Source organism: Pygocentrus nattereri, chromosome 15, assembly GCF_015220715.1.
Source record: "Pygocentrus nattereri isolate fPygNat1 chromosome 15, fPygNat1.pri, whole genome shotgun sequence".
Classification (NCBI taxonomy): domain Eukaryota; kingdom Metazoa; phylum Chordata; class Actinopteri; order Characiformes; family Serrasalmidae; genus Pygocentrus; species Pygocentrus nattereri.
The window spans coordinates 38,838,830-38,862,789 of record NC_051225.1 but is presented as its reverse complement, the minus strand read 5'-3'; the positions used below and the strand labels follow the sequence as shown (position 1 = coordinate 38,862,789).

Below are 23,960 nucleotides of genomic sequence, written 5' to 3'. Positions count from 1 at the left end.
AATAATCTGATAACTGCAGAAAATACAGATTTGGTCAGTAATCTGATAAACTGGGGTGGTAACGTTCTTGAGTAATCAGATAAGGTGAAACTCCGGGTCTACATGAGTCAGACAGTAATCAGATTTCTGCTTGAAAACCAGTCAAACTCACAGAATTAGAATAAAACAATGTAAAAAAAAAAAAAATAGTGTCACTTAACCTGAAAATATGAACATGCATCACCTAGAAGACGAAGAATTTTTATATCCTTCACTGACTCAGGCATGTATTCGGTTTCAGCACCTACCAATCAGATAACGGCAGAAATCCGATAACGACTGGATTACTGAGTGAACGTAAACGCACTCACTGTAATCTTACGGCACTGAATCCCCTCATCAAGTGAAAGGAACAACAGCAGCGTAGAGGCTGGAGGGCCACTCGTAACTCTGGAAGAAGAAGCCAATTAAAATCTGACCGCAGGCCGCATTTGGTCTTTGGACACCCCTGATACAGAACCATTCTCAAAAAGGTTCTACATAGACGCGTTCTCCATCAATCTGAAAAACTATGTGTGTGTGTGTATGTATATATATATATATATATATATATATATATACATACACATATATATACATATATATATATACATACATATACATATACATATATATATATATACATACATATACATATACACATATATATATATATATATATATATATATATATATATACACACACACATATATATATATATATATATATATATATATATATATATATATATATGTGTGTGTGTATATATATATATATATATATATATATATATATATATATATATATATATATATATATATATATATATATACATATATATATATATATACATATATATATATATATATATATATATATATATATATACACACACACACACATATATATATATATATATATATATATATATATATATATATATATATATATATATATATATATATATATATATATGTGTGTGTGTGTGTGTATATATATATATATATATATATATATATATATATATATATATATATATATATATATATATATATATATATACACACATACACACACACACCTGTGTATATATATATATATATAAAACTGGACATGTGCTTATTTTACAACTACTTACAGATCACTTCCACGCTTCAGTGCAGCCCCAAAACCCAAAGCCCTACTGTAAAAACAACAGTACACTACAATTCTATTCAAATGCAGTTTTATATTAAAAGATAGCAAAGGAGTAATTCACTGTCACACAACACAGCTTGTTAGTATTGCAATGGGGAAAATACATATACAGTCTTTTCATATTTACATCTAAGTGACAACCAAACAAAGAAATTATAAATATCTCTTTAGTTAACTTTACAACAGTTACATGTGACCAGTATTTCTGAAACATAAAAGAGCACTCTGTTAAATAACTGGCATCAACCCTATCATTCACCAGGCTTGGAGACAAATAAAGTGGTTAAATAGTTCCTCTCCAGTGAGTAAAGTTAGAGACTGTTCAACATTTTGGCAATGAAATATATATATATGAATTTCTGCTTTCACAAAGTCAGATAAACACATCAGTAGTGGTTTCGCTCTGTGTGAAGCTGTTTAACTCATGGAAATATATTGTCAAATATATGCAATACACTGCAAATATATTAGGCCTTTGTATTGGGACATGCAGTACAGCCACCCCTAGTGTCATTAAACTGTACGCCAGATTAAATAACTCCCAAATGTTTACTTTTTATGTCCTTAGAAGCCCAAACTGCTTAATATAGGTCAACTCCAAAGCTGAAAAAGTAAGAAAAGTGCTGGATAAAATTAGGAGAGTCAATTAAAACGCACCAAAATGAGTATTTTAATAATAACTAGTACCAAAAACGCCACTTAAACAACTAAGTTAGACTCACTGTTACCGATTTGACCTGCATTTTAAATTTATACAAACATAAACGAAACACTGCTGATAAATTCATCTGACTTTGTGCCAGCAGCCAAAAACTTGATCAATTGGCAAAATGTCAACTTTCCCATAATTACAAATAAAAAAACAAACAGAATCCCTTTGTACAAAAGACTATACAATAAATCAACACAACAGCTTTACACACAAACTCGTTTTCCTCTCCGTTCTGAACTCTGTACAACATTTCCTGTCAGCAATCTGAAACGCATTAAAACGGAAAGCAGGTTCCACGTAGCTGTTAATTCATGAGATTGAAGTGTGTGAGAACAGTTTCGAGCTGAGGATAATTAGCTGCCAAGACCGTCGCTCCTCATTGGCCTCAGTGCTGGGTGCAGGTTGTAGCAGCAGGTTCAGCGTGGGCGCTGAAATTGGAGAAGTTTACTTTTGAGAACTCGCGCAGGTTTAAAATCATCCTCAAAGCGTCTCCAACGACACAAAAGTATAAAAAAACAGTTCATAGCATCGTTTAAAGGAATACCCCAGCGTTTCTCTGACTTCGGGACCGTACGGATGCTTGCCGTGGTTTTCTGTGATTTCCCTGCACTTAGAAAACAAAATTGAGGTTGTGTTATAAAGGGCTTATAACAGAAGCGAACTGGCGTTTAATGCACGGCACTAATGTTTCTTTACTCTACTGTATGATATTTCTCAATGCATAAGTAAATCACAACACTGATTTCTCTTAATGTCCAATTATTGTATTAAAGATCTTTTGCATCCTTTTGTTTTTTTTGTAAATATGTATCCTGGTCAATTATGTTTTGTGTCACTGGTGTTACGCTTTATATAAAATAAATAAAAAAATAATAATAAATAAATAAAAGAAAACAGAAGACACAGGACCTAGTGAAAGGCTCATAAATTGAAATTTGAAATATTCTATCTAGTACCACAATGTTTAAATATTATTGTTTTTATAGATCGCTGTATTCAATTCACTGTATGATCGTAAAGAAAAAGAATATTAATATGATGATAAGTATGACGACACTGCTTGAAGCCAAAAAGGGTTCTGCTGTTGACATCGTTTTCGGTACTATATGGAGCCACAACACATTCTCCATCATTCTGAAGCACCGACTTCCCATGCAAACAACCCCTGAAGCAGGCCAACGGCTGTAAAATGACCAATACTGATTGTGTGGTTGGACAGTGTAGTGGATAACACCTCTGCCTTCTACGCTGGAGACTGGGGTTCAACCCCCTGCCTGGGTAAACACCCTACACTATACAGAGTCCTTGGGCAAGACTCCTAACTTCGCCTTCCTGTGGAATATGATCATGTAAGTCGCTCTGGATAAGAGCGCCTGCTAAATGCCATATATGTTATAATAAAAACACACTTCTAACAGAACCCAGGGCTTTTATGTTGTTTTGCTAAGTTCAGGGAAACGCGTTGAACTCATCGTCCATGATATTCGAGCGAGTGGGTTGAAATTAGGCTGGAGTATTCCTTTAATTTCAAATACAGTTGCCACGGTAACAAAACCTCTAGGATAAAGTGTTTACTTTAATGCTAATGTAGTCATTCTGGACCACGTCTCCTGACCCGTTCACCTTGAAATGTCCGCACAGCTTTCGGATGGTGCGAAAAAAGATAAAAACAATGAAAAAAAAAATGACGAGGTTTTGATACGACAGCGACTACGTAGAGTTTTCCTTAGAAAGACTGTTCAAACTACATGGTCAGTGGTAATTACACACTTGTGACAGCCCCATGAAGCTTCACAGAGCTACATGACTAAGTGCATGGTGCTTTGCAGGTTCTGAGATGGTTGATCAACAATGTAAAAATGTAAAATGTAAAAAGAGAAATGCCAAATACAACTGCTCCAGAAATATAAATATAGTGAAGAAGAAAAAACAACAACAACAACAACAACAACAACAACAAGGTTTGGCACTTACACTTCATTCAGACTAGCTTCCCCGAGGAAAAGTCATTATTATTATTATTATTTTTAGTCTGCTGATCCTTTTAGCCTCAATACGTTACTAAATCTGGTGTTTACAAAAGCAAAAGTAGTAGAAGTTTCATTCCGATGAGACAGATGATGAGGAAAAAGGCAACGTTCCCAACAAAGCCACGCTTTCGCTCCGTCTCGCTCAGTCACATTAGTGCCGGCGTCAGCGCAAGCGTTCGCTCTTCCAAACTGGACCTTGATCCATCTGAAAATCTGCGTCCCAGCGGAGGTTTGAAAAGCACAGAGACTTCCCCGCGAGCGAAAGCCTTCTGTCCTTTGGCACCATCATTATTCAGTCTTATGAATGCACGAGGCCTTTTAACAGTCTTAGCACTTTAAAACAGGATTGAAAACAAAGTAAAACACAAGGAACAGCCCACTCAGAAGTACAAAACGTTCATAAATAAGTTCATAAAGTCAATAAAGATATGACGAGCGATGAGGGGTGGAGACTGTCCACTATTGTTTTGCATCAGAAGTCCACAAAAAGCAGAATTTTATACACAGCACGCTGTCCTCGTATACAAAAACAACTCCAGGACATTTCAGGTTTTAGTCTCGCTCCCAACTTGGCGAAGCGTCTTTCTTTTGTTCTGTCGCTCCATCGGCTCTTCTCTCGTTTCAGTCATGTGTATGAAAGGAGGTCAGGGTTAGGGTCGGGTCAGGGATGGTGGACGGAGGGCCGGAAACCAGGTTGCTGCTGTGGTGCGTTAGTGTATGTATGTGTTTACAGAGGGGTCCAAAAGTGTAAGAGCGCTGGTGAAAATGTTTCCATCTCGCCTTCCTTTTTAATGCATCATAAGGTCAATGTGTGGGAAAATAACAATATTCCAATGTGATTTTCAGAATTTCGCAGTATTTGGTGGTGTGTCTCTTTTGCTTTAATGACGGCGTGCATGGTTTTGAATATTTCGTCTTCATTTCACTCCGAAAGCTCGTTTTAAAATTTTCACAACTCTAAAACTTTGTTTAATTCCAGGTTTACATGAAAACAATCCAAGATTTCCATTGCAGTCTCAGACCTTTGGAACCCACTGTATGATCGTATGTATGCATATATGCTTGTATGAATGTATGTGAGCATGTTTAACCAACTGTACATCAAATAAAATAGACATTCTGGTTTATTACCATCTCCGTACTTCAAATCGGTTGTTAAACCTCTGACGCTCTGTGGCTTCACGATAGTAACACAGCTGCTCAGATTTACAGATTTCAAGTGTGTGTATGTAAACACACCGCTGTTCAAAAATTTGGAGTCACAGTAATGATTGTTATTTTATTTAATTATAACTTGTACAGTGTGGACCGAAACAGCTGGCTAGACCCAGAAAGTACTGTCAGTCAAAATAAACGATATAGTGTATTTGTATGTATAATCATTGATAATCTTAATGATCTGTCTGAGTTTTGATCCTTATGCTTCAAGTATGAGGCATTCTGGAGATGAATTATGTTATATATTTATTATTAAATGTTCTACATCTTTCTAAGTTATTTCAGAATCTCCTACAGCTCTGATCATCATTCACATCTAACCTATTTGAAAATTGTGAAGTTCAAGAGGATTAATATCTTATTTGTTTTATACATTTATCTGCAAAAACTGTTTAATATTATTGAAAAGAGTGATTCCAAACTTTTGAACAGTAGTGTATGCCTATGATCTCCCCACTCCAGGCTCCACCCACAAATGTGTTCTTTCATAGCTACTGTTGCTCTGTTGTCAAACACTGGTAAAAAAATCCCATTTAACCAAAGCAACTCAAGTCTGTTCTACAGTTTCTCATTAGACTGAATGAATAACCGGCTCTAAATGTAGGTATTGTGATATAAACCGAGTCCGTTCTACAGTTTCTCATTAGACTGAATGAATAACCGGCTCTAAATGTAGGTATTGTGATATAAACCGAGTCCGTTCTACAGTTTCTCATTAGGCTGAATGAATAACCGACTCTAAATGTAGGTATTGTGATATAAACCGAGTCCGTTCTACAGTTTCTCATTAGACTGAATGAATAACCGGCTCTAAATGTAGGTATTGTGATATAAACCGAGTCTGTTCTACAGTTTCTCATTAGACTGAATGAATAACCGACTCTAAATGTAGGTATTGTGATATAAACCGAGTCCGTTCTACAGTTTCTCATTAGGCTGAATGAATAACCGACTCTAAATGTAGGTATTGTGATATAAACCGAGTCCGTTCTACAGTTTCTCATTAGACTGAATGAATAACCGACTCTAAATGTAGGTATTGTGATATAAACGAGTCTGTTCTACAGTTTCTCATTAGACTGAATGAATAACCGGCTCTAAATGTAGGTATTGTGATATAAACCGAGTCCGTTCTACAGTTTCTCATTAGGCTGAATGAATAACCGACTCTAAATGTAGGTATTGTGATATAAACCGAGTCCGTTCTACAGTTTCTCATTAGACTGAATGAATAACCGACTCTAAATGTAGGTATTGTGATATAAACCGAGTCCGTTCTACAGTTTCTCATTAGGCTGAATGAATAACCGACTCTAAATGTAGGTATTGTGATATAAACCGAGTCCGTTCTACAGTTTCTCATTAGGCTGAATGAATAACCGACTCTAAATGTAGGTATTGTGATATAAACCGAGTCCGTTCTACAGTTTCTCATTAGACTGAATGAATAACCGGCTCTAAATGTAGGTATTGTGATATAAACCGAGTCTGTTCTACAGTTTCTCATTAGGCTGAATGAATAACCGGCTCTAAATGTAGGTATTGTGATATAAACCGAGTCCGTTCTACAGTTTCTCATTAGACTGAATGAATAACCGACTCTAAATGTAGGTATTGTGATATAAACCGAGTCCGTTCTACAGTTTCTCATTAGGCTGTATGAATAACCGACTCTAAATGTAGGTATTGTGATATAAACCGAGTCCGTTCTACAGTTTCTCATTAGACTGAATGAATAACCGGCTCTAAATGTAGGTATTGTGATATAAACCGAGTCCGTTCTACAGTTTCTCATTAGGCTGAATGAATAACCGACTCTAAATGTAGGTATTGTGATATAAACCGAGTCCGTTCTACAGTTTCTCATTAGGCTGAATGAATAACCGACTCTAAATGTAGGTATTGTTATATAAACCGAGTCCGTTCTACAGTTTCTCATTAGGCTGAATGAATAACCGACTCTAAATGTAGGTATTGTTATATAAACCGAGTCCGTTCTACAGTTTCTCATTAGACTGAATGAATAACCGACTCTAAATGTAGGTATTGTGATATAAACCGAGTCCGTTCTACAGTTTCTCATTAGACTGAATGAATAACCGACTCTAAATGTAGGTATTGTGATATAAACCGAGTCCGTTCTACAGTTTCTCATTAGACTGAATGAATAACCGACTCTAAATGTAGGTATTGTGATATAAACCGAGTCCGTTCTACAGTTTCTCATTAGACTGAATGAATAACCGACTCTAAATGTAGGTATTGTGATATAAACCGAGTCTGTTCTACAGTTTCTCATTAGACTGAATGAATAACCGGCTCTAAATGTAGGTATTGTGATATAAACCGAGTCCGTTCTACAGTTTCTCATTAGACTGAATGAATAACCGACTCTAAATGTAGGTATTGTGATATAAACCGAGTCCGTTCTACAGTTTCTCATTAGGCTGAATGAATAACCGACTCTAAATGTAGGTATTGTGATATAAACCGAGTCCGTTCTACAGTTTCTCATTAGGCTGAATGAATAACCGACTCTAAATGTAGGTATTGTGATATAAACTGAATACTTTGGGCTGAATGGCACTTTAACCAGCATTCTGTAAAGATATAACCTAAAACCAGTTGGTACAAACACATTCGTGGGCAGAGCCTGGGCCCAGCAGGTGACTGCATCATGTGTATTCAGACTTACACATATGTTACATGTTTATTTGTGTGTATGTGTGTTCATGTGTTTGTGTTATCAGACTTCGCTCTCGGTGGAGGGTTTGCGGTTGGGGACCCAGCCCGTATCGGGGTGTGCGCTGTGCCGCTGGGGCGTGGCCATGGCTGTGTTTAGGCTGGAGCATTCTGATTGGTCGCCCTGCAGCAGCTGTTCGGTCTCCGTGTCGTCAAGGGAGGCGGAGCTAGCCTGCAGGGAGACGGTGTCTGTGCGCATACACGCGTGTAGGCCACTCCCCCTGCACACCTTCAGCTGCTTTAAATCCTCCCAGTACAGCTCCTCCCCCGACAGCAAGCACACGCCCTCCACGATCCGGATCTTCTCTTTGGTGTAGCTGCTTTCCCCAACACCCTAAACACACACACACACACACACACACACACACACACACACACACACACACACACACACACACACACACAGCATTCATTGGTGAGACTTGACACCAACAGTTTATTTTCAGTGTTTTACTGATAAGCTCTCATAAACAGGGCTGAGGCAAACATCTTATCACGATACATTTTTCTGTATCATGCACAACTTGCTTCATATAGTTCTGAGGTTTTGTGTGGTCTAAGGCGTGATTTCTTAACCGGTGGGCCACGCCAGACCAGGCTGGACCGTAACGCACCTCCTCTGCCGGCCTGTACTTAGAGAGAGGCAGTAGTTTGTAGTCGGCAGCTAGAGACATATAAATAAAAACATCACAGTCGGAGGCTCATCAAACATCATCGGATGGAGACAACGCAGCCATGGACACGCAGCAGAGACAGTTAACCAGAGATGGTGAGGCTCCTCAAGGCACTTTCTCCTACCTTGCTCAAGCTTTTTGGCCGAGCATCGGCACCCTGAGCAGTTAAACTCACACATTCATAAACTAAAGACAAAGAGTCTAGTGAGGTTCATCGTTACTGCTGGTTGTGGTGACACTAAACCAAAAGCCCACTGAGTTGAGTGGGTTTATTTCAAATGAGGTGCTAAAACCCTCAAAACTACACTGTCATCTCCAAACAAACATTGACTCCTGTGGGAAAGACACACGCGATGGACTACAGCTCCAAATCACAGTCCACATCCTCACTGACCTTTTTGTCACTTTCCCCCTTTGTAGATGAAAGTGAAATGGACGATAAGATCTTTTTCAGGCCCTAATTCATAGGTTTTTCTGTGTGAGCAGTTAAGAACACAAAGATTTATGTTTTTAAATTTATTTTAAGTTGATTTTAGTTTTTTTTTCCTGTGGGCCACTATGCTTTATATGAGTTATAAACAGGTGGGTCTTTGATGGGTGATCAAAGGTGATGAGATTTCTGAAACGAAAACGGGGGACATTTCCAGTTCAGCGGTCAACAGATCACTAAAATATCCAATGTTTTTATCTATGAAATAAAAAGGGGGGTCAGCTCCACTTTCATGCATTTTGACCATGATAACTGCTGTGCTGTAATAAACTCTGGCTGACTGATAAAACAGGGCACTGGCTAAAAAGCAACTTTGTAAGCTGTGAGCGAATGGGGAGTGAAACGGCTAAACTATGGAACACATAAAGAAAATGGTCAGCGTGCCTGGGCCTCAAAGGTCACTGAGTCTAGTGGCTCAGGCAGGGATGAGGCAGAGACCTGTGGCCACAGAAGGCCCTGCGTCTGTAGCCCACTGTCCAGACCCCTGGGTAGCTCCAGTCCTGGCGAGACAGAGACGCTGCTATCAGCGTATGCCACTCGTCATATATGGGACTGAAAATAGTGACATGGTTTAAAAATGACGCAATGTTTGTAGATCTCATGGTAGATACATTCAAGTAGACTGTATGTCTGTACAAACCAGAGCCCACCAATCAGATTTTAGTCCCATAACTCCACCCCTGCTTCAACCCCTGGATCACCTTGTGTTTGTGATGATGTTGTGGACTCACTGGACTCTAATTTTACACAGCAGCGTTCCCTAAAACTTTACGAGTGATTGATAATAGTGGTCAGTAGAGAGCAGCAACAGCGCCCTCTGCTGGCCAAGACAAACACAACGTCTGCCCATCTGCATTGCTGCAGGTCTTTCTGAGGATGTTAGTGTTTTTTGTTATTTCCAGTTAAAAAACAGGGGCATTAAGCCAACCTGTCCTGCTGTGACGAGGACCCGGCGCCCCTCTCTCATATGCTTTGGTCTTTGGGGAGATTCTGGGACTTTGTATATTCTGCTCTTTCAACAGTCTTTAATAAACACCGAGTCCCTGACCTCTACTAGCTATTTCTGGTATTTACATCGGCACTACTCGCTTGAATTCCCGAGAACTGGAATCTATTTCTTTTGCTGTGTTATTGGCAAGGCGGAGAATTCTCATCAGCTGGAAGTCTCGCTCTCCTCACTCTCGTTCCCTCTGGCTGAGAGATGTTTTCTTTTTGCTCCTTGAGAAGATCAAGTTTAGTTTGAGGGGTTCAGTGGACAACTTTTATAGGCACTGGTCACCTTTCATCACCTTTTTCAGGTCCCTCCCGCAGCTTCCCGCCGAGGACTTTGGTAATCCCCTCTCTCTTGCATGCACAATAATCCCAAACACCCCCCCTCAAAACCTACTAAACCTGCCAGATTTAACACAACTTCAAACAACAGACTCGGAAAAAACCTGAAAGATGGAACTAAAATGCTACAGACAAACAAATGCACTATGCATTAGAAAAGAGAAAACAATTAGAACCTATGATGAAGCTTTTAGTTAGTGCAGCAAATAAGCAGTCCAGCCAGCAGAACAGCTGAGCTAGCTGAGGTTTTAGTACGTTTCACAGGAATGTGGTCTACAACTTACTAAAACTGCAACTAGATCAGTGAAGATCTCCAGCTAAATTAGCTACTGCACGGCATAAACACTATTCAAATTACACACTTAAAAAGATGGTTATGGTCACCAGGCCTGCCTATGAATCTTCAAACCACATTCAACCAATCAGATCAGCAGCGCACTCAACACAACATGCTTGTTCGTCTAGTGGACCACACAGTTTCAGTTAGTGCTGAATGGATCCATCCATCCATCCATCCATCCATCCATCCATCCATCCATCCATCCATCCATCCATCCATCCATCCATCCATCCATCCATCCATCCATCCATCCATCCATCCATCCATCCATCCATCCATCCATCCATCCATGATGTTATACGTTTAAACAGCCTGCAGCAGAATTCCGACTTGCTGTCGTACGTGTATGAACTCTTAATTGTTATACAATTCAAAACAGACAAGAATTCCCAAAAATTAAACAACGGATCATTAAGCGGGCAGCCAGCACTGATCCAGAGTTAGGATGTCTGAAAAGGCGCAGGCGGATGCAGGTTTTTGGGAAAAGCGGACGGTGTTTTAGGGTTAAATCAATCTAGAAGGCACTGTGATGTCCTCATGCCGTTCTACTACCTGCTTCAGCCCGGCGTGATGGAGAAAGGAGAAGAGCAGGTCAGAAGATGAAGGGAGAGAGAGAGTTGTAGGGGTGAGAGAGCTGCGGTGAGGGAAGAAACAGTACGAGAGGGAAGTGAGGAGCAGAAGTGATTTCTTTCAGCCTGTAAATCCACATGAAGTAAACGAGGGAGGAGAAAACAACACATTCTGGCATCAGATGAATTATTAATTCATTATATATATATTTACACCAATCACACAACATTACAACTCCCTCCTTGTTTCTACACTCAGTGTCCATTTGATCAGCTTCACTGACCGTATAGTTTCACTCTGTAGTTTTACAGTTACGGACTGTAGTCCATCTGTTTCTCTGCAGACTTTTCTTCAGTAGCCAGGACCCCCACAGAGCAGGTATTATACGTGTGGGTCATTCTCTGCACTTCAGTGACACTGGTCATTTGTTAGTGTGTGTTGCGCTGGTGTGAGTGGATCAGACAAATTCTACACCTTCGCTTGCTGGGGTCAAATGACTTTCAGTCTCGAACCACCTCCACTCAGCCTGCAGCAGTTTTAGTTGATTTTAGCTCAGTTTTAAAGTGATATTGATATGTTTTAGCTATTTTTCTAAATGTACTATTGTTTATTTTTTTATTATTATTATCAACATTTACTTTATAGGTACTGCTGAGTTACTGTTTCACAATTTCTATGGCTTTATTCATTCTATTTTGACATTTATCCCCTGGATCTGTTTATTTCTGTAATGTTAACAGTTTATTCTGGTTTATATTTGTATCGTATAGTATTGGGCTTGGCTACACAGTAAATTAGGGTCATCCTCAACGTACTCTACATACTCCCAGCTTAAAACAAGGTTAATTGATTGTCTAATAATATAGGAGTGAATTCTGGGACCAATTCACAAATAAATGATGAAACGGTATATTTTATGGCACAGCCAGAAATATTGATAAAACGTCCTTGAGTCATCTTTAATAAAAGGTTTGCAGCCATCATAATTTAGAAATTATTAAAATAAAGGATAAAGTTATTTTAACTAAGGCCTGCAGGGGGCAGTCGTGGGCTGGAGGTCAGGGAACCGGCCTCGTGACCGGAAGGTCGCCGGTTTGATCCCCAGAGCCGACAGCACATGACTGAGGTGCCCTTGAGCAAGACACCTAACCCCCAACTGCTCCCCGGGCGCCGTGGATAGGGCTGCCCACCGCTCTGGGCAAGTGTGCTCACTGCCCCCTAGTGTGTGTGTTCACTAGTGTGTATGTGGTGTTTCACTTCACGGATGGGTTAAATGCAGAGGTGAAATTTCCCCGTTGTGGGACTAATAAGGGTCTCTTAATCTTAATCACTTAATCTTAGGTAGGTAAAAGTTAGGCCTAAGGCGTTCAGGTGAGAGGGCGTCCGCGCCAGGCACTGCTTCAGTGTTAGAAAGCCTTCAGAGACAAGCGGACACCTGAATATAAGAAATACTGCCTGTTCGGTAAAAACAAGCCAGCTTTTAATGAGGAAATAGATAAACTCTTAAATAACTTAAATAATTAGGTTTAATTAAGTAAATAATTAAGTACCCAGCTTGAGGTCAAGAAGGCATAAAAATGGTCTTTGTCTGACAAAACATAGGCGTCAAAAAGTAAATTTAATATAGAGAAATATAACGATGGCCAACGGGAAGCCTAGGATGCTCAGAGAGGAGGAGTGAAGAAATGAGCCCAGGGAGGGGGATGAGCACATTTGGAAATGTGTTGGATCTCCACATTTTTGGCTATCCGGACGCCAACTTGTCCCCTGAAACTTAATAAACGAAGAGGGCCTTCTCCTTCCTCAGAAGAACCATCGGCTGAAGCTTGATATTTCATTTTTCTTTAACCTTCTGCAAGAACGCTTTTTAATCTTTTTGACTAATTATCTTTTTTGCAAGAATCCTTTGATTTTAATGACCCTTTTTTGCATTAGAGAACAGAATAACTTGGCACTGAAACTTGACTCAGAATTCATTGATAAGCAACGCGTGTTTTTACACATCGTCTGGGACTCGGTGCAGCATTTTCTGCTTGAGTGTTTAACTACATCAAGAACCTGTGATCATTTTTACGCTGTGTTAGATTGTGCCTCACTGTACCGTAGATGCCAAAAATCTCTGGACGTCACCTCCAGAAGACAAACACTGACCAACGGATTCACACAGAATCAATGCATTGATTTATTGCAGTAAAAAAAAAAGAAAGGAGAAAAAAGAAAGACGCACCTCTTTTTTATATCGCAGCTGGTTGTATATGGGAGGTTTCTGAGCGGTCTCTATTTTGACCTCCTGCGTAGACGTCCGGTATGAAGGGTTACTGTAGGTCAGATTACTCACACCTGGATCAGCAAACTTTGACTTTTTGTGCCTGAGGACAAAGATGACAACATTTACAAACGTCAGACTGAAACGTCTGAATTCGCTTCTTTTGCAGTATTTTCATCACTTATATTCAATATTAGTGTTTCATTAGTGGAATAACTGTAAAGCGGAGCTCATGCTGAATGAAGAGCAGTGGATGATAGTTTAGTACATCACTAATATAAAGATTAGGCTAAGCTCTTAAAAAGTTAAAGGAGAATCTGTTTTACTAAATGACCAGAGGTGGACCAAGTCCACAAACCATGTATTGGAGTTAAAGTCGAGACCCCCAAGGTAAAATATTCCTCCAGTAAAAGTAGAAGTTCCTCCCTTTAGACCTCCACTTGAGTAAAAGTACTAAAGTATTTCCCTTCAAATGTACTTAAGTATAAAGTAAAAGTACTAAAAGAGTAATTCTGGCTCTGATGTCCTGTTATCATTTTTATAACCAGACTGGCTTCATGAACTCATTTCAGGTGAAAGTCCTCCAGCGTCTCTCTTGGTAAACCAGTCTTTTAATAGAACGTCATTAATTAGTGACGCTGACGTCTATTAAAATGATCAGAAGCACAAAACACTGAAGGTAAACAGTTTCCATCAGGGAGAACCGAGTGGCTCTGAAATCACTTTTTACACACAAGCAAAGTTTCAGTTTCAGATTTATTTACAACTTAGTTCCAAGTTTAAGTTGAATAAAAACTGGCTTTAAACTCAGGATCACAGATGAGCTCCTTTACTATGTTGATCTGTAGGCGTCTGTTCATAAACATAAACCAGCCCAAACTCATTTACTATAAAATGAAATGGTGTTTGTAGAAATTCAGAAAAAAGCCGCGTCAGTCTCGACTGCATATGTGGACATATTTCTATATTGAGCTCTATTTACACAAAGTTAGGTTAGTTCATCATTTATGTTGAACAGACTCTCCCAAAGTTTTACGCTGCTGCGCTGACGTTGAACCGCGTGCTGCACTGGGTCGGTATGACCAACAGGTCAAAACCAGCTCTAAACAAAGTGACCGCTGGGCCCTGATTGGTGCTCTGGCTTTGCGCTTTTGTTTTGACATGTTACGTTTTTATACACACAGAAACCAAAAGGAACGACAGATTTCTCAAAATGTAGGAGGAAAAAGTCGATATTAGACTCTGAAATGTAGTGGAGTGAAAGGAAAAAGACGCCCAGAACGGAGAAACTTCAGTACAGATACACCAAAAATACTGAAGTACAGAGACTAATTACATTTACTCAGTTACTCAGTTACTGTCCACCACTGTAAATAACCCATCAATCATCATAAGTCAACTGAACTACTATGATAATAACAGAATCAGAAATAATCTTAAAGCCTCTAAAGCCTCACAAGACACATCTGCACCCACCTGTAAATGATGTATACGGCTATAAGTATGAGAATAGCCAGAACGGTCAGAGCTCCACCAATCACATAGCTGATATGAAGCCCCTCCCCTGTACGAAAAGGAAAGAGAAAGTGGATGAAAGATAAATCCTGCAGCAGTGATGCTCAGCTAGTAAACGGGTTATGGGAGAAAGAGAAACGCTGCAGTTCCTCTCGTACCGTGAGGAGCAGAAACCACATTGTTCTGAACGCAGTTCTCCACACCAGCAGACTTGTCTGTACAGCTGAGCAAAGAAAAAACAGTGTTACTCTCATCATAAACAATATAATGTTATATATCCATTTCATCCTTAGGCCCAGTCCCATTTTACACCTCGCCCCCACCATTTAGCTCCTACCCCTCCGTTTTGAGCGTTCATGTCTAGGGGTAGGATGAAGTGTTAAGGTTACATGACCCTCCAAACGGAGCTTTTACAGAGACAGACACTGCAGAAAAACAGGCAAGATGGAGCGCAAGAGACCAAAGAAACCCCAAATGTGACAAGTTTATCTACTAAACATACGATAACCAACGTACTTTGGTCATTTTCTTCATAACACGCATAACAATTGATACTAATATGCTGTCCTGGTAGCTAGCTAGCCAATTTTCCCGTTCCACCTTAAATAGTCCAGCAGTTCTGATGCCTGAAGCGCCAGAATGTAGCTGCTGCTCCATTTAAGGTGGAACAGGTAAATTAGAACAAGATGCTGTGAATATCTGACTTCAGCCTAATATCACTGAAGAATTAGTGGGGGGTGATTATAAATAGCTGCCCCCCTCTTTGAAGGCGTATGATCCCTAAATGTGACTAAAGCCCAGCAGTGAGGAGCTGAACTTTCCCCTCCTCTGCTGTCCCTGCAGGCTGGAAGGGTCTTAGGCTCAGAGACCCAGACAGACTTTAATATTATTCAAATTAACACTGTAAATTAACACAGTGCGCATTAGAGCGAAATTTCGTTGTCTTGGCTCAGAGTAGATCGGTAATACAAGTAACACAGCGTAGGGCAAAGCGTGGTGCATCTGTAAACATATGTATATCAGCAGATAAACAATTTTAAATAAGTATATGTATAAGAGTGTATTGCTCTGGAGGTCCCATGTCTGAGCAGCTTGTTATTTAGAGTCCAGCCGTCTTATGGCATGTGGGAAGAAGCTGTTTTGGAACCTGGCTGTTCTGCTTCGAAGGCTTCGGAACCTCCTTCCAGAGGCCAGCAGCGAGAACAGTCCATGGTGGGGGTGGGAGGGGTCTCCGTTTATGGTCTTAGGCAGGGTCGCCTTCAGAGCAGCGCTAGTAGCTGTTAATGAAGTAATGCTCTTTTTATTTGAGGGGCTCATTTCACAGGGAAGAACTCAACTCCATTCCAAGGGGCAAGGTGACACTTGAAATCAAGGGATAGGGGTAAAAAAATAGGAAATAGGACGGGGCCTTACTTTATTAGTATTTAACAGCTACAAAGAACTGACTCTCAAACCCCGACCAATGTCCCATTTCTCTTCCTCAGCCTTAAACTAACAGTGACAACCCTAAACGCTGGAATACGTTCGGTATGTTTCGGACTCCGGAAGTGAAATGACATCGTCTGAACTGCCGTCATTTTATCAGGAATTTAGCTCTAGACGCAACTCAGGGCTTTGGGTTCAGTCAAACTACTCACTTGAGCACAGGATGACCTGGCTGGGGTTTATTCGTAGGGACTTTCACTCTTTTGTTCGGAGACTGAGTGCTTGTGATTCCTCTGTCGGGAACCGTGGGAACAAAGCCGGAAACTGTCAAGGAGAAAGAACAGAAGTAAAGGCGTAGTTAAGAGAAAAATCCAACATACACCACCTCTCTCTTTCACCATCAGCCTGAACCATACACCACCTCTCTCTTACACCATCAGCCTGAGCCATACACCACCTCTCTCTTACACCATCAGCCTGAACCATACACCACCTCTCTCTTACACCATCAGCCTGAACCATACACCACCTCTCTCTTACATCATCAGCCTGAGCCATACACCACCTCTCTCTTACACCATCAGCCTGAACCATACACCACCTCTCTCTTACACCATCAGCCTGAACCATACACCACCTCTCTCTTTCACCATCAGCCTGAACCATACACCACCTCTCTCTTACACCATCAGCCTGAGCCATACACCACCTCTCTCTTACACCATCAGCCTGAACCATACACCACCTCTCTCTTACACCATCAGCCTGAACCATACACCACCTCTCTCTTACACCATCAGCCTGAGCCATACACCACCTCTCTCTTACACCATCAGCCTGAACCATACACCACCTCTCTCTTACACCATCAGCCTGAGCCATACACCACCTCTCTCTTACACCATCAGCCTGAACCATACACCACCTCTCTCTTACACCATCAGCCTGAACCATACACCACCTCTCTCTTACACCATCAGCCTGAACCATACACCACCTCTCTCTTACACCATCAGCCTGAGCCATACACCACCTCTCTCTTACACCATCAGCCTGAACCATACACCACCTCTCTCTTACACCATCAGCCTGAGCCATACACCACCTCTCTCTTACACCATCAGCCTGAACCATACACCACCTCTCTCTTACACCATCAGCCTGAGCCATACACCACCTCTCTCTTACACCATCAGCCTGAGCCATACACCACCTCTCTCTTACACCATCAGCCTGAACCATACACCACCTCTCTCTTACACCATCAGCCTGAACCATACACCACCTCTCTCTTACACCATCAGCCTGAGCCATACACCACCTCTCTCTTTCACAATCAGCCTGAGCCATACACCACCTCTCTCTTACACCATCAGCCTGAACCATACACCACCTCTCTCTTTCACCATCAGCCTGAACCATACACCACCTCTCTCTTTCACCATCAGCCTGAACCATACACCACCTCTCTCTTACACCATCAGCCTGAACCATACACCACCTCTCTCTTACACCATCAGCCTGAGCCATACACCACCTCTCTCTTACACCATCAGCCTGAACCATACACCACCTCTCTCTTACACCATCAGCCTGAGCCATACACCACCTCTCTCTTACACCATCAGCCTGAACCATACACCACCTCTCTCTTACACCATCAGCCTGAACCATACACCACCTCTCTCTTACACCATCAGCCTGAACCATACACCACCTCTCTCTTACACCATCAGCCTGAGCCATACACCACCTCTCTCTTACACCATCAGCCTGAACCATACACCACCTCTCTCTTACACCATCAGCCTGAGCCATACACCACCTCTCTCTTACACCATCAGCCTGAACCATACACCACCTCTCTCTTACACCATCAGCCTGAGCCATACACCACCTCTCTCTTACACCATCAGCCTGAGCCATACACCACCTCTCTCTTACACCATCAGCCTGAACCATACACCACCTCTCTCTTACACCATCAGCCTGAACCATACACCACCTCTCTCTTACACCATCAGCCTGAGCCATACACCACCTCTCTCTTTCACAATCAGCCTGAGCCATACACCACCTCTCTCTTACACCATCAGCCTGAACCATACACCACCTCTCTCTTTCACCATCAGCCTGAACCATACACCACCTCTCTCTTTCACCATCAGCCTGAACCATACACCACCTCTCTCTTACACCATCAGCCTGAACCATACACCACCTCTCTCTTACACCATCAGCCTGAACCATACACCACCTCTCTCTTACATCATCAGCCTGAGCCATACACCACCTCTCTCTTACACCATCAGCCTGAACCATACACCACCTCTCTCTTACACCATCAGCCTGAACCATACACCACCTCTCTCTTACACCATCAGCCTGAACCATACACCACCTCTCTCTTACACCATCAGTCTGAACCATACACCACCTCTCTTACACCATCAGTCTGAATCATACACCACCTTTCTCTTACACCATCAGCCTGAGCCATACACCACCTCTCTCTTACACCATCAGCCTGAGCCATACACCACCTCTCTCTTACACCATCAGCCTGAGCCATACACCACCTCTCTCTTACACCATCAGCCTGAACCATACACCACCTCTCTCTTACACCATCAGCCTGAGCCATACACCACCTCTCTCTTACACCATCAGCCTGAACCATACACCACCTCTCTCTTACACCATCAGCCTGAATGGTTCTAACTGCATGCCTGAAAGCGAGCGTTGCTCTTTAATCTCTCTGACAGCAACGCTGGCGGCCCACTGGCTTTTCGCTCAGCGTTTTCTGGGCAGCCCACCAGCGGTTAAAGATAATTAGACAAAACGGCACTTTCTTCCTTCACGTCTTTCATTTATTATCATTTGTAAAAGAAAAATCATTTAGAAAATCATTTTAACAGTAACTTAATAAATAAATCCAGTTATAGAGCTGTAAGCAATCTAGCACAACAACATTTTAACGGAATCATTTCAGGCCTACTAATGATTTTAATTATTTTATTTTAGACTATTTGTCTTTCTTATTTTCCAAAATAAAAGTCTACATGCACTGAAAATCTGTCTAAAGAGGATTTGAGATAGATCTTGCATGCAGGACAATAATCCGGGTGATCCAGCAGTGGCAAGCAGTCAGCGGGGGCCACCTTATCAAGCCAGCGGAGAGATATATGGTCACTGTCTGGGTAATAAACTTGATTGTGGTTTCTGACACTGTATGACTCGCTGTTATCTGTTAACATGAGCTGAAGTACATTAGTATAGCTATACACAGCAGAAGCTACTTGGAAAGCTTAACTTTGCCCGTACCTTTATCGTCATTATGAGCACATAATACGTAGGACAGTGTATGTGCTGTGCTGAACTCACTGGTGGAGCAAGGCCGTCCGTCCGGCTCATCTGGACACGCACACACAAAGCTGTTCGTCCTCGCAAAGCAGAGATGAGTGCAGCCTCCGTTATTTACTCCACAGTGGTTGGTACCTGCCAGGTGAATAGAAGATACTGATAAAGCTGCTTAAAGAGTCCATATCCCACACTTTCATTTGTGTTTTATCCCCTGAAGTCAACGTTTAACATTGGTGTCAAACTCAATTCATTTTTAAGTGATACTTTTTTAATCCCACAAACGGGGAAATTCCACCTCCGCATTTAACCCATCCCTGCAGTGAAACACCACACACTGCCTGGAGCGGTGGGCAGCCCAATCCACGGCGCCCGGGGAGCAGTTGGGGGTTAGGTGTCTTGCTCAAGGACACCTCAGTCATGGACTGTCGGCACTGGGGATCAAACCGGCAACCGGTCACAGGGCCAGTTCCCTGACCTCCAGCCCACTTACATCCTCTCTTTATCCCTTACAATCACTCAGGCTGTTTCTGTTCTGTTTCTCTTTCTTTAGGACCAATATGTGTAAATGAGCTGTGCTCTGACTGACAGTCCAGGCTAAAACACTCCTTATGACTTCAGAGGGAATGGGCGGAGCTAAACCACTGTTGACGGAATAGGCAAATTTACGGTTGTGTGCAAATTTGTCCTCAAATTCCATGATTTGCTGATTTTTAAGCGTAGATAAGTGAATATATCCTTTACAGAGACGCACTACTGTACATTTTGATGCAGAATTCCTGTTCATTTACTGAATTTAACATGTCCTATTTTTTTAATGTGAATTTAAATGTGTCCTATTTTGAAACTTCAACACTGTTTACATGCTACATCAAACTATTATTTCAAAAACGTGAGAAAATTTCTTTTTTTTCGTAGCAAAAGTCATATAAACACAGGTAATTCTGGAAAATAGCGTTCCGACAACCTAGTCAAGACTTCGCTCTTCTTCTTCTTCTTCTTCTTCTTTCGGCTGCTCCCTTTGGGGGTCGCCACAGCGGATCATCTGCCTCCATCTTGCCCTATCCACTGCCTCCTCTACTTTCACACCAACCATCTCCATGTCCACCTTCACAACATCCATAAACCTTCTCTGAGGTCTACCTCTTCTCCTTCTACCCGGCAGCTCCATCTCCAACATTCTTTGCCCAATACATCCACTATTCCTCCTCAACACATGTCCAAACCATCTCAACCTGGCCTCTCTGGCTTTATCTCCAAACTGCTCCATCTTCACTGTCCCTCCCTCTGATCTGCTCATTTCTAATCTTGTCCAGCCTGGTCACTCCCAACGGAAATCTCAGCATCTTCATCTCTGCCACCTCCAGCTCAGCCTCCTGTCTTTTAGACAGAGCCACAGTCTCCAAACCGTCCATCATAGCAGGACGCACTGCTGTCTTGAGGACCTTCCCTTTCACTCTTGCTGCTATCCTTCTGTCACACATCAGCCCTGACATCCGTCTCCACCCACTCCATCCTGCCTGCACCCTCTTCTTCACCTCTTTTCTACACTGTCCATTGCTCTGGATGGTTGACGCAAGATGTTTGAAGTCATCCACCTAGTCAAGACTTCACAAACTTCACAAACTTCACAAATTTGCTGGGGATAGAAAACTTTTCAGGTTTAATACCATTTTTGATTCTAAGGTCAAGATTTGATTTGATTTTAATATTTCCTTGCTAAAGATTTATGAATTCCACAGAGCTGTAACCCTAAAGAGTTATTAGCCACATAACATACACAGGTTATAAGTTATAACCCCCATTGAATTGAAGCTCTTCAGAAAAATCTTCAGTTAAGAGTGGGTGTGTCCACAAGCCCCACCCACATCACATGACTGGTCATTATTTTCCAATCTGGTATTAAAATCTAAAGGGCAGTGCTCTAGCGCTCTTACCAGTCTGGCGGTTCGGTGAGACCACTATGATGTCCATCAGTCCCTCTACATTGGCCAGTACAGTCTCCTTATTTCGTCCGGTGTGTTTGTCGACCCGCTGGATGGATTTAGTCTGCCAGTCGGTCCAGTAGATCCACCGGTCTTGCTGTGAGATTCGGGAGAAAGCGGTTAGAGGAGAGGAGACCGGCTTCAGCTGAGAGGAGGAGAGAAAACGAAGGAGGAACAAAGAGGGAAGGGGAGGAAGGAAGAGATGGGAAGAAAAATGGGGGTCAGAGATGGAAGGATGTGGAAAAAGGGGCAATATGTTAAGGGTGAAAACAAAAGGGAACATGAATAGATGAGTGGATGAGTGAGTGAGTGGGTGAGAGATAGAGTGAGCAGAGAGGTGACCAGTGCTGGACAGTATGTTTTTCTACTGAAGCTCCAAATGAAGTATTTTTAGCAGATAAGTGACTTTATCTGTAACATAGCGCTGACCAACAGCGTTTAATTTGACCAGACCACGGATCTTCACAGGTTTTAGTCATTGGTTCTGCATTGTTAGGTTGAAACTGACCCTCTGCTGAGCCCCATCTGACTGGGTTACTCTGGTTAATGCAAATGCGCTCCAAGTGGGCTGTTTTCACAGCTTAATGTTCATAGCTGGACTATATGTATGTATACATGGACTGTACAACTGGCTGCTGCTGGAACAAAACCTTGTATCTCCATTTTTATCCTGTTCCAGTTTTTGACATAACTAAAAAAAATGCCTGCTGCTCTTTACACTGGGTGTAAATTTTATGATTACTGGACCAAAAATCACATGGAAAAAAGATCTGGTTCCACTGACTTGCGTTAAAAGTGAAGAACGTTTTTCCTTCTCCTGTAAGGAGGATACAGGGTTTAGTTCTGAAAGGAGCGAAATGTTTACATACTACATCAAACTCTTCTTCCAAAAAAGTGATCAAATGGGAAAGTGATGTTTTCCATGATATGAGCCCTTGAACTATAACATTTGAACAAACTGATGAACTGGCACGATTTGAACTGCATTTTCAGATTTTTAAAAAATGATATTATAAATAAATAAATAAACGGTGCGGCTTTACACATGTACAAAATATCAATCTATATCATGCGTAATACCAGCAAAATGTATTTCTCAATATATCAGCTGTTTTTCTTTTCACAAACTTTTTTTTTTTTTAAAACAAAATTCTTACAAATGAATAAACAACATTGTCGGCAAAAAGACAGATTGAGGCTTTGTTGGGTTAGAAAATGAATGGGACTCTATAGGAGGAACGAGAGAACAGCATATAGAGGAGTGTGGGTAAGTAGGGCTCTGGATTCTGACAAAGAATTAATAGAGGGATGGAAAAACGGCAAACTGAAGAGTGCGGGTCAGTATGGTTGTGGCTTAGAGCTTGGGGACCTGCCCTGAATGAGTACACGCATTTTGGTGACTGTCATGCAAAGAAGTGATCGATTTTGTGGGGTGGTAAAAATGAACTGGAGTCTATGGGAGAAACGAAGGATGGAATAAAACGACAAACGGATGAGTGCGGGTCAGAACAGCAGTGAATTTAGCTTTAGCAATGCGCAACATTATATAATAAGCGTCACAGACATTCAGCATGAAGAAGCATCAATACTGATGCCTAGCGTAGCTTGTCGTGTGGCTAACTGCATTTTTTTAAGCTGAAGCACGTCCAACACTGGGAGTGACGGAGTGAGCAGAGGAGTGATCGACTAAGTGATCAGGAGAGTGAGAGAGAGAGTGAGTGAGTGAGTGAGTGAGAGGGAAGGATCCGGGCCAGCGGATGAGTCCAGTACCTGTGTGAGGGCGAAAGGATGCGAAACATGGCTGACGAGGATTTGGCGCAGTTTGCCATTCAGGTCAGAACTTTCTATGCGATCCAGATGTGCATCCACCCAGAATATCCTACACATGCACAAACGTGAAGAAAGACGTGAGGAGAGCAGAAATCGTCAAATTATCATGTGCACATGTCAAAATCAACGCCAGCTGTCGCAGTGGCTCTCAGCACAACAGTGAGGCTAGATCCCTCACCACCTCAAGATCCACCTATTTCTCCTGTTTCTAGTTGGACCTAGTTAGGAATTTCTCTATCACTAGAGAGCATGAAC

At 41.6% G+C, this 23,960-nt stretch overlaps 1 protein-coding gene across 2 annotated transcripts in view; it reads right to left on the bottom strand.

Annotated features, from left to right (window-relative positions):
* Nucleotides 1–7,630: 7,630 nt before the first annotated feature.
* Nucleotides 7,631–23,960, bottom strand: part of lrp4 (low density lipoprotein receptor-related protein 4) — a 173,162-nt gene continuing 156,832 nt past the window's right edge. The window contains exons 31-38 of one of the 2 annotated variants that reach the window (XM_017722066.2): nucleotides 23,646–23,754; nucleotides 21,828–22,020; nucleotides 19,915–20,028; nucleotides 16,743–16,854; nucleotides 15,264–15,328; nucleotides 15,067–15,154; nucleotides 13,552–13,693; nucleotides 7,631–8,252 (exon numbers count right to left, since the gene is read on the bottom strand). In XM_017722066.2, the coding sequence (XP_017577555.1) occupies nucleotides 7,923–8,252; nucleotides 13,552–13,693; nucleotides 15,067–15,154; nucleotides 15,264–15,328; nucleotides 16,743–16,854; nucleotides 19,915–20,028; nucleotides 21,828–22,020; nucleotides 23,646–23,754 (1,153 nt within the window). In that variant the 3' untranslated portion in view covers nucleotides 7,631–7,922. The remainder of the gene's footprint in view (nucleotides 8,253–13,551; nucleotides 13,694–15,066; nucleotides 15,155–15,263; nucleotides 15,329–16,742; nucleotides 16,855–19,914; nucleotides 20,029–21,827; nucleotides 22,021–23,645; nucleotides 23,755–23,960) is intronic. The other variant, XM_017722067.2, reaches the window with a different exon arrangement.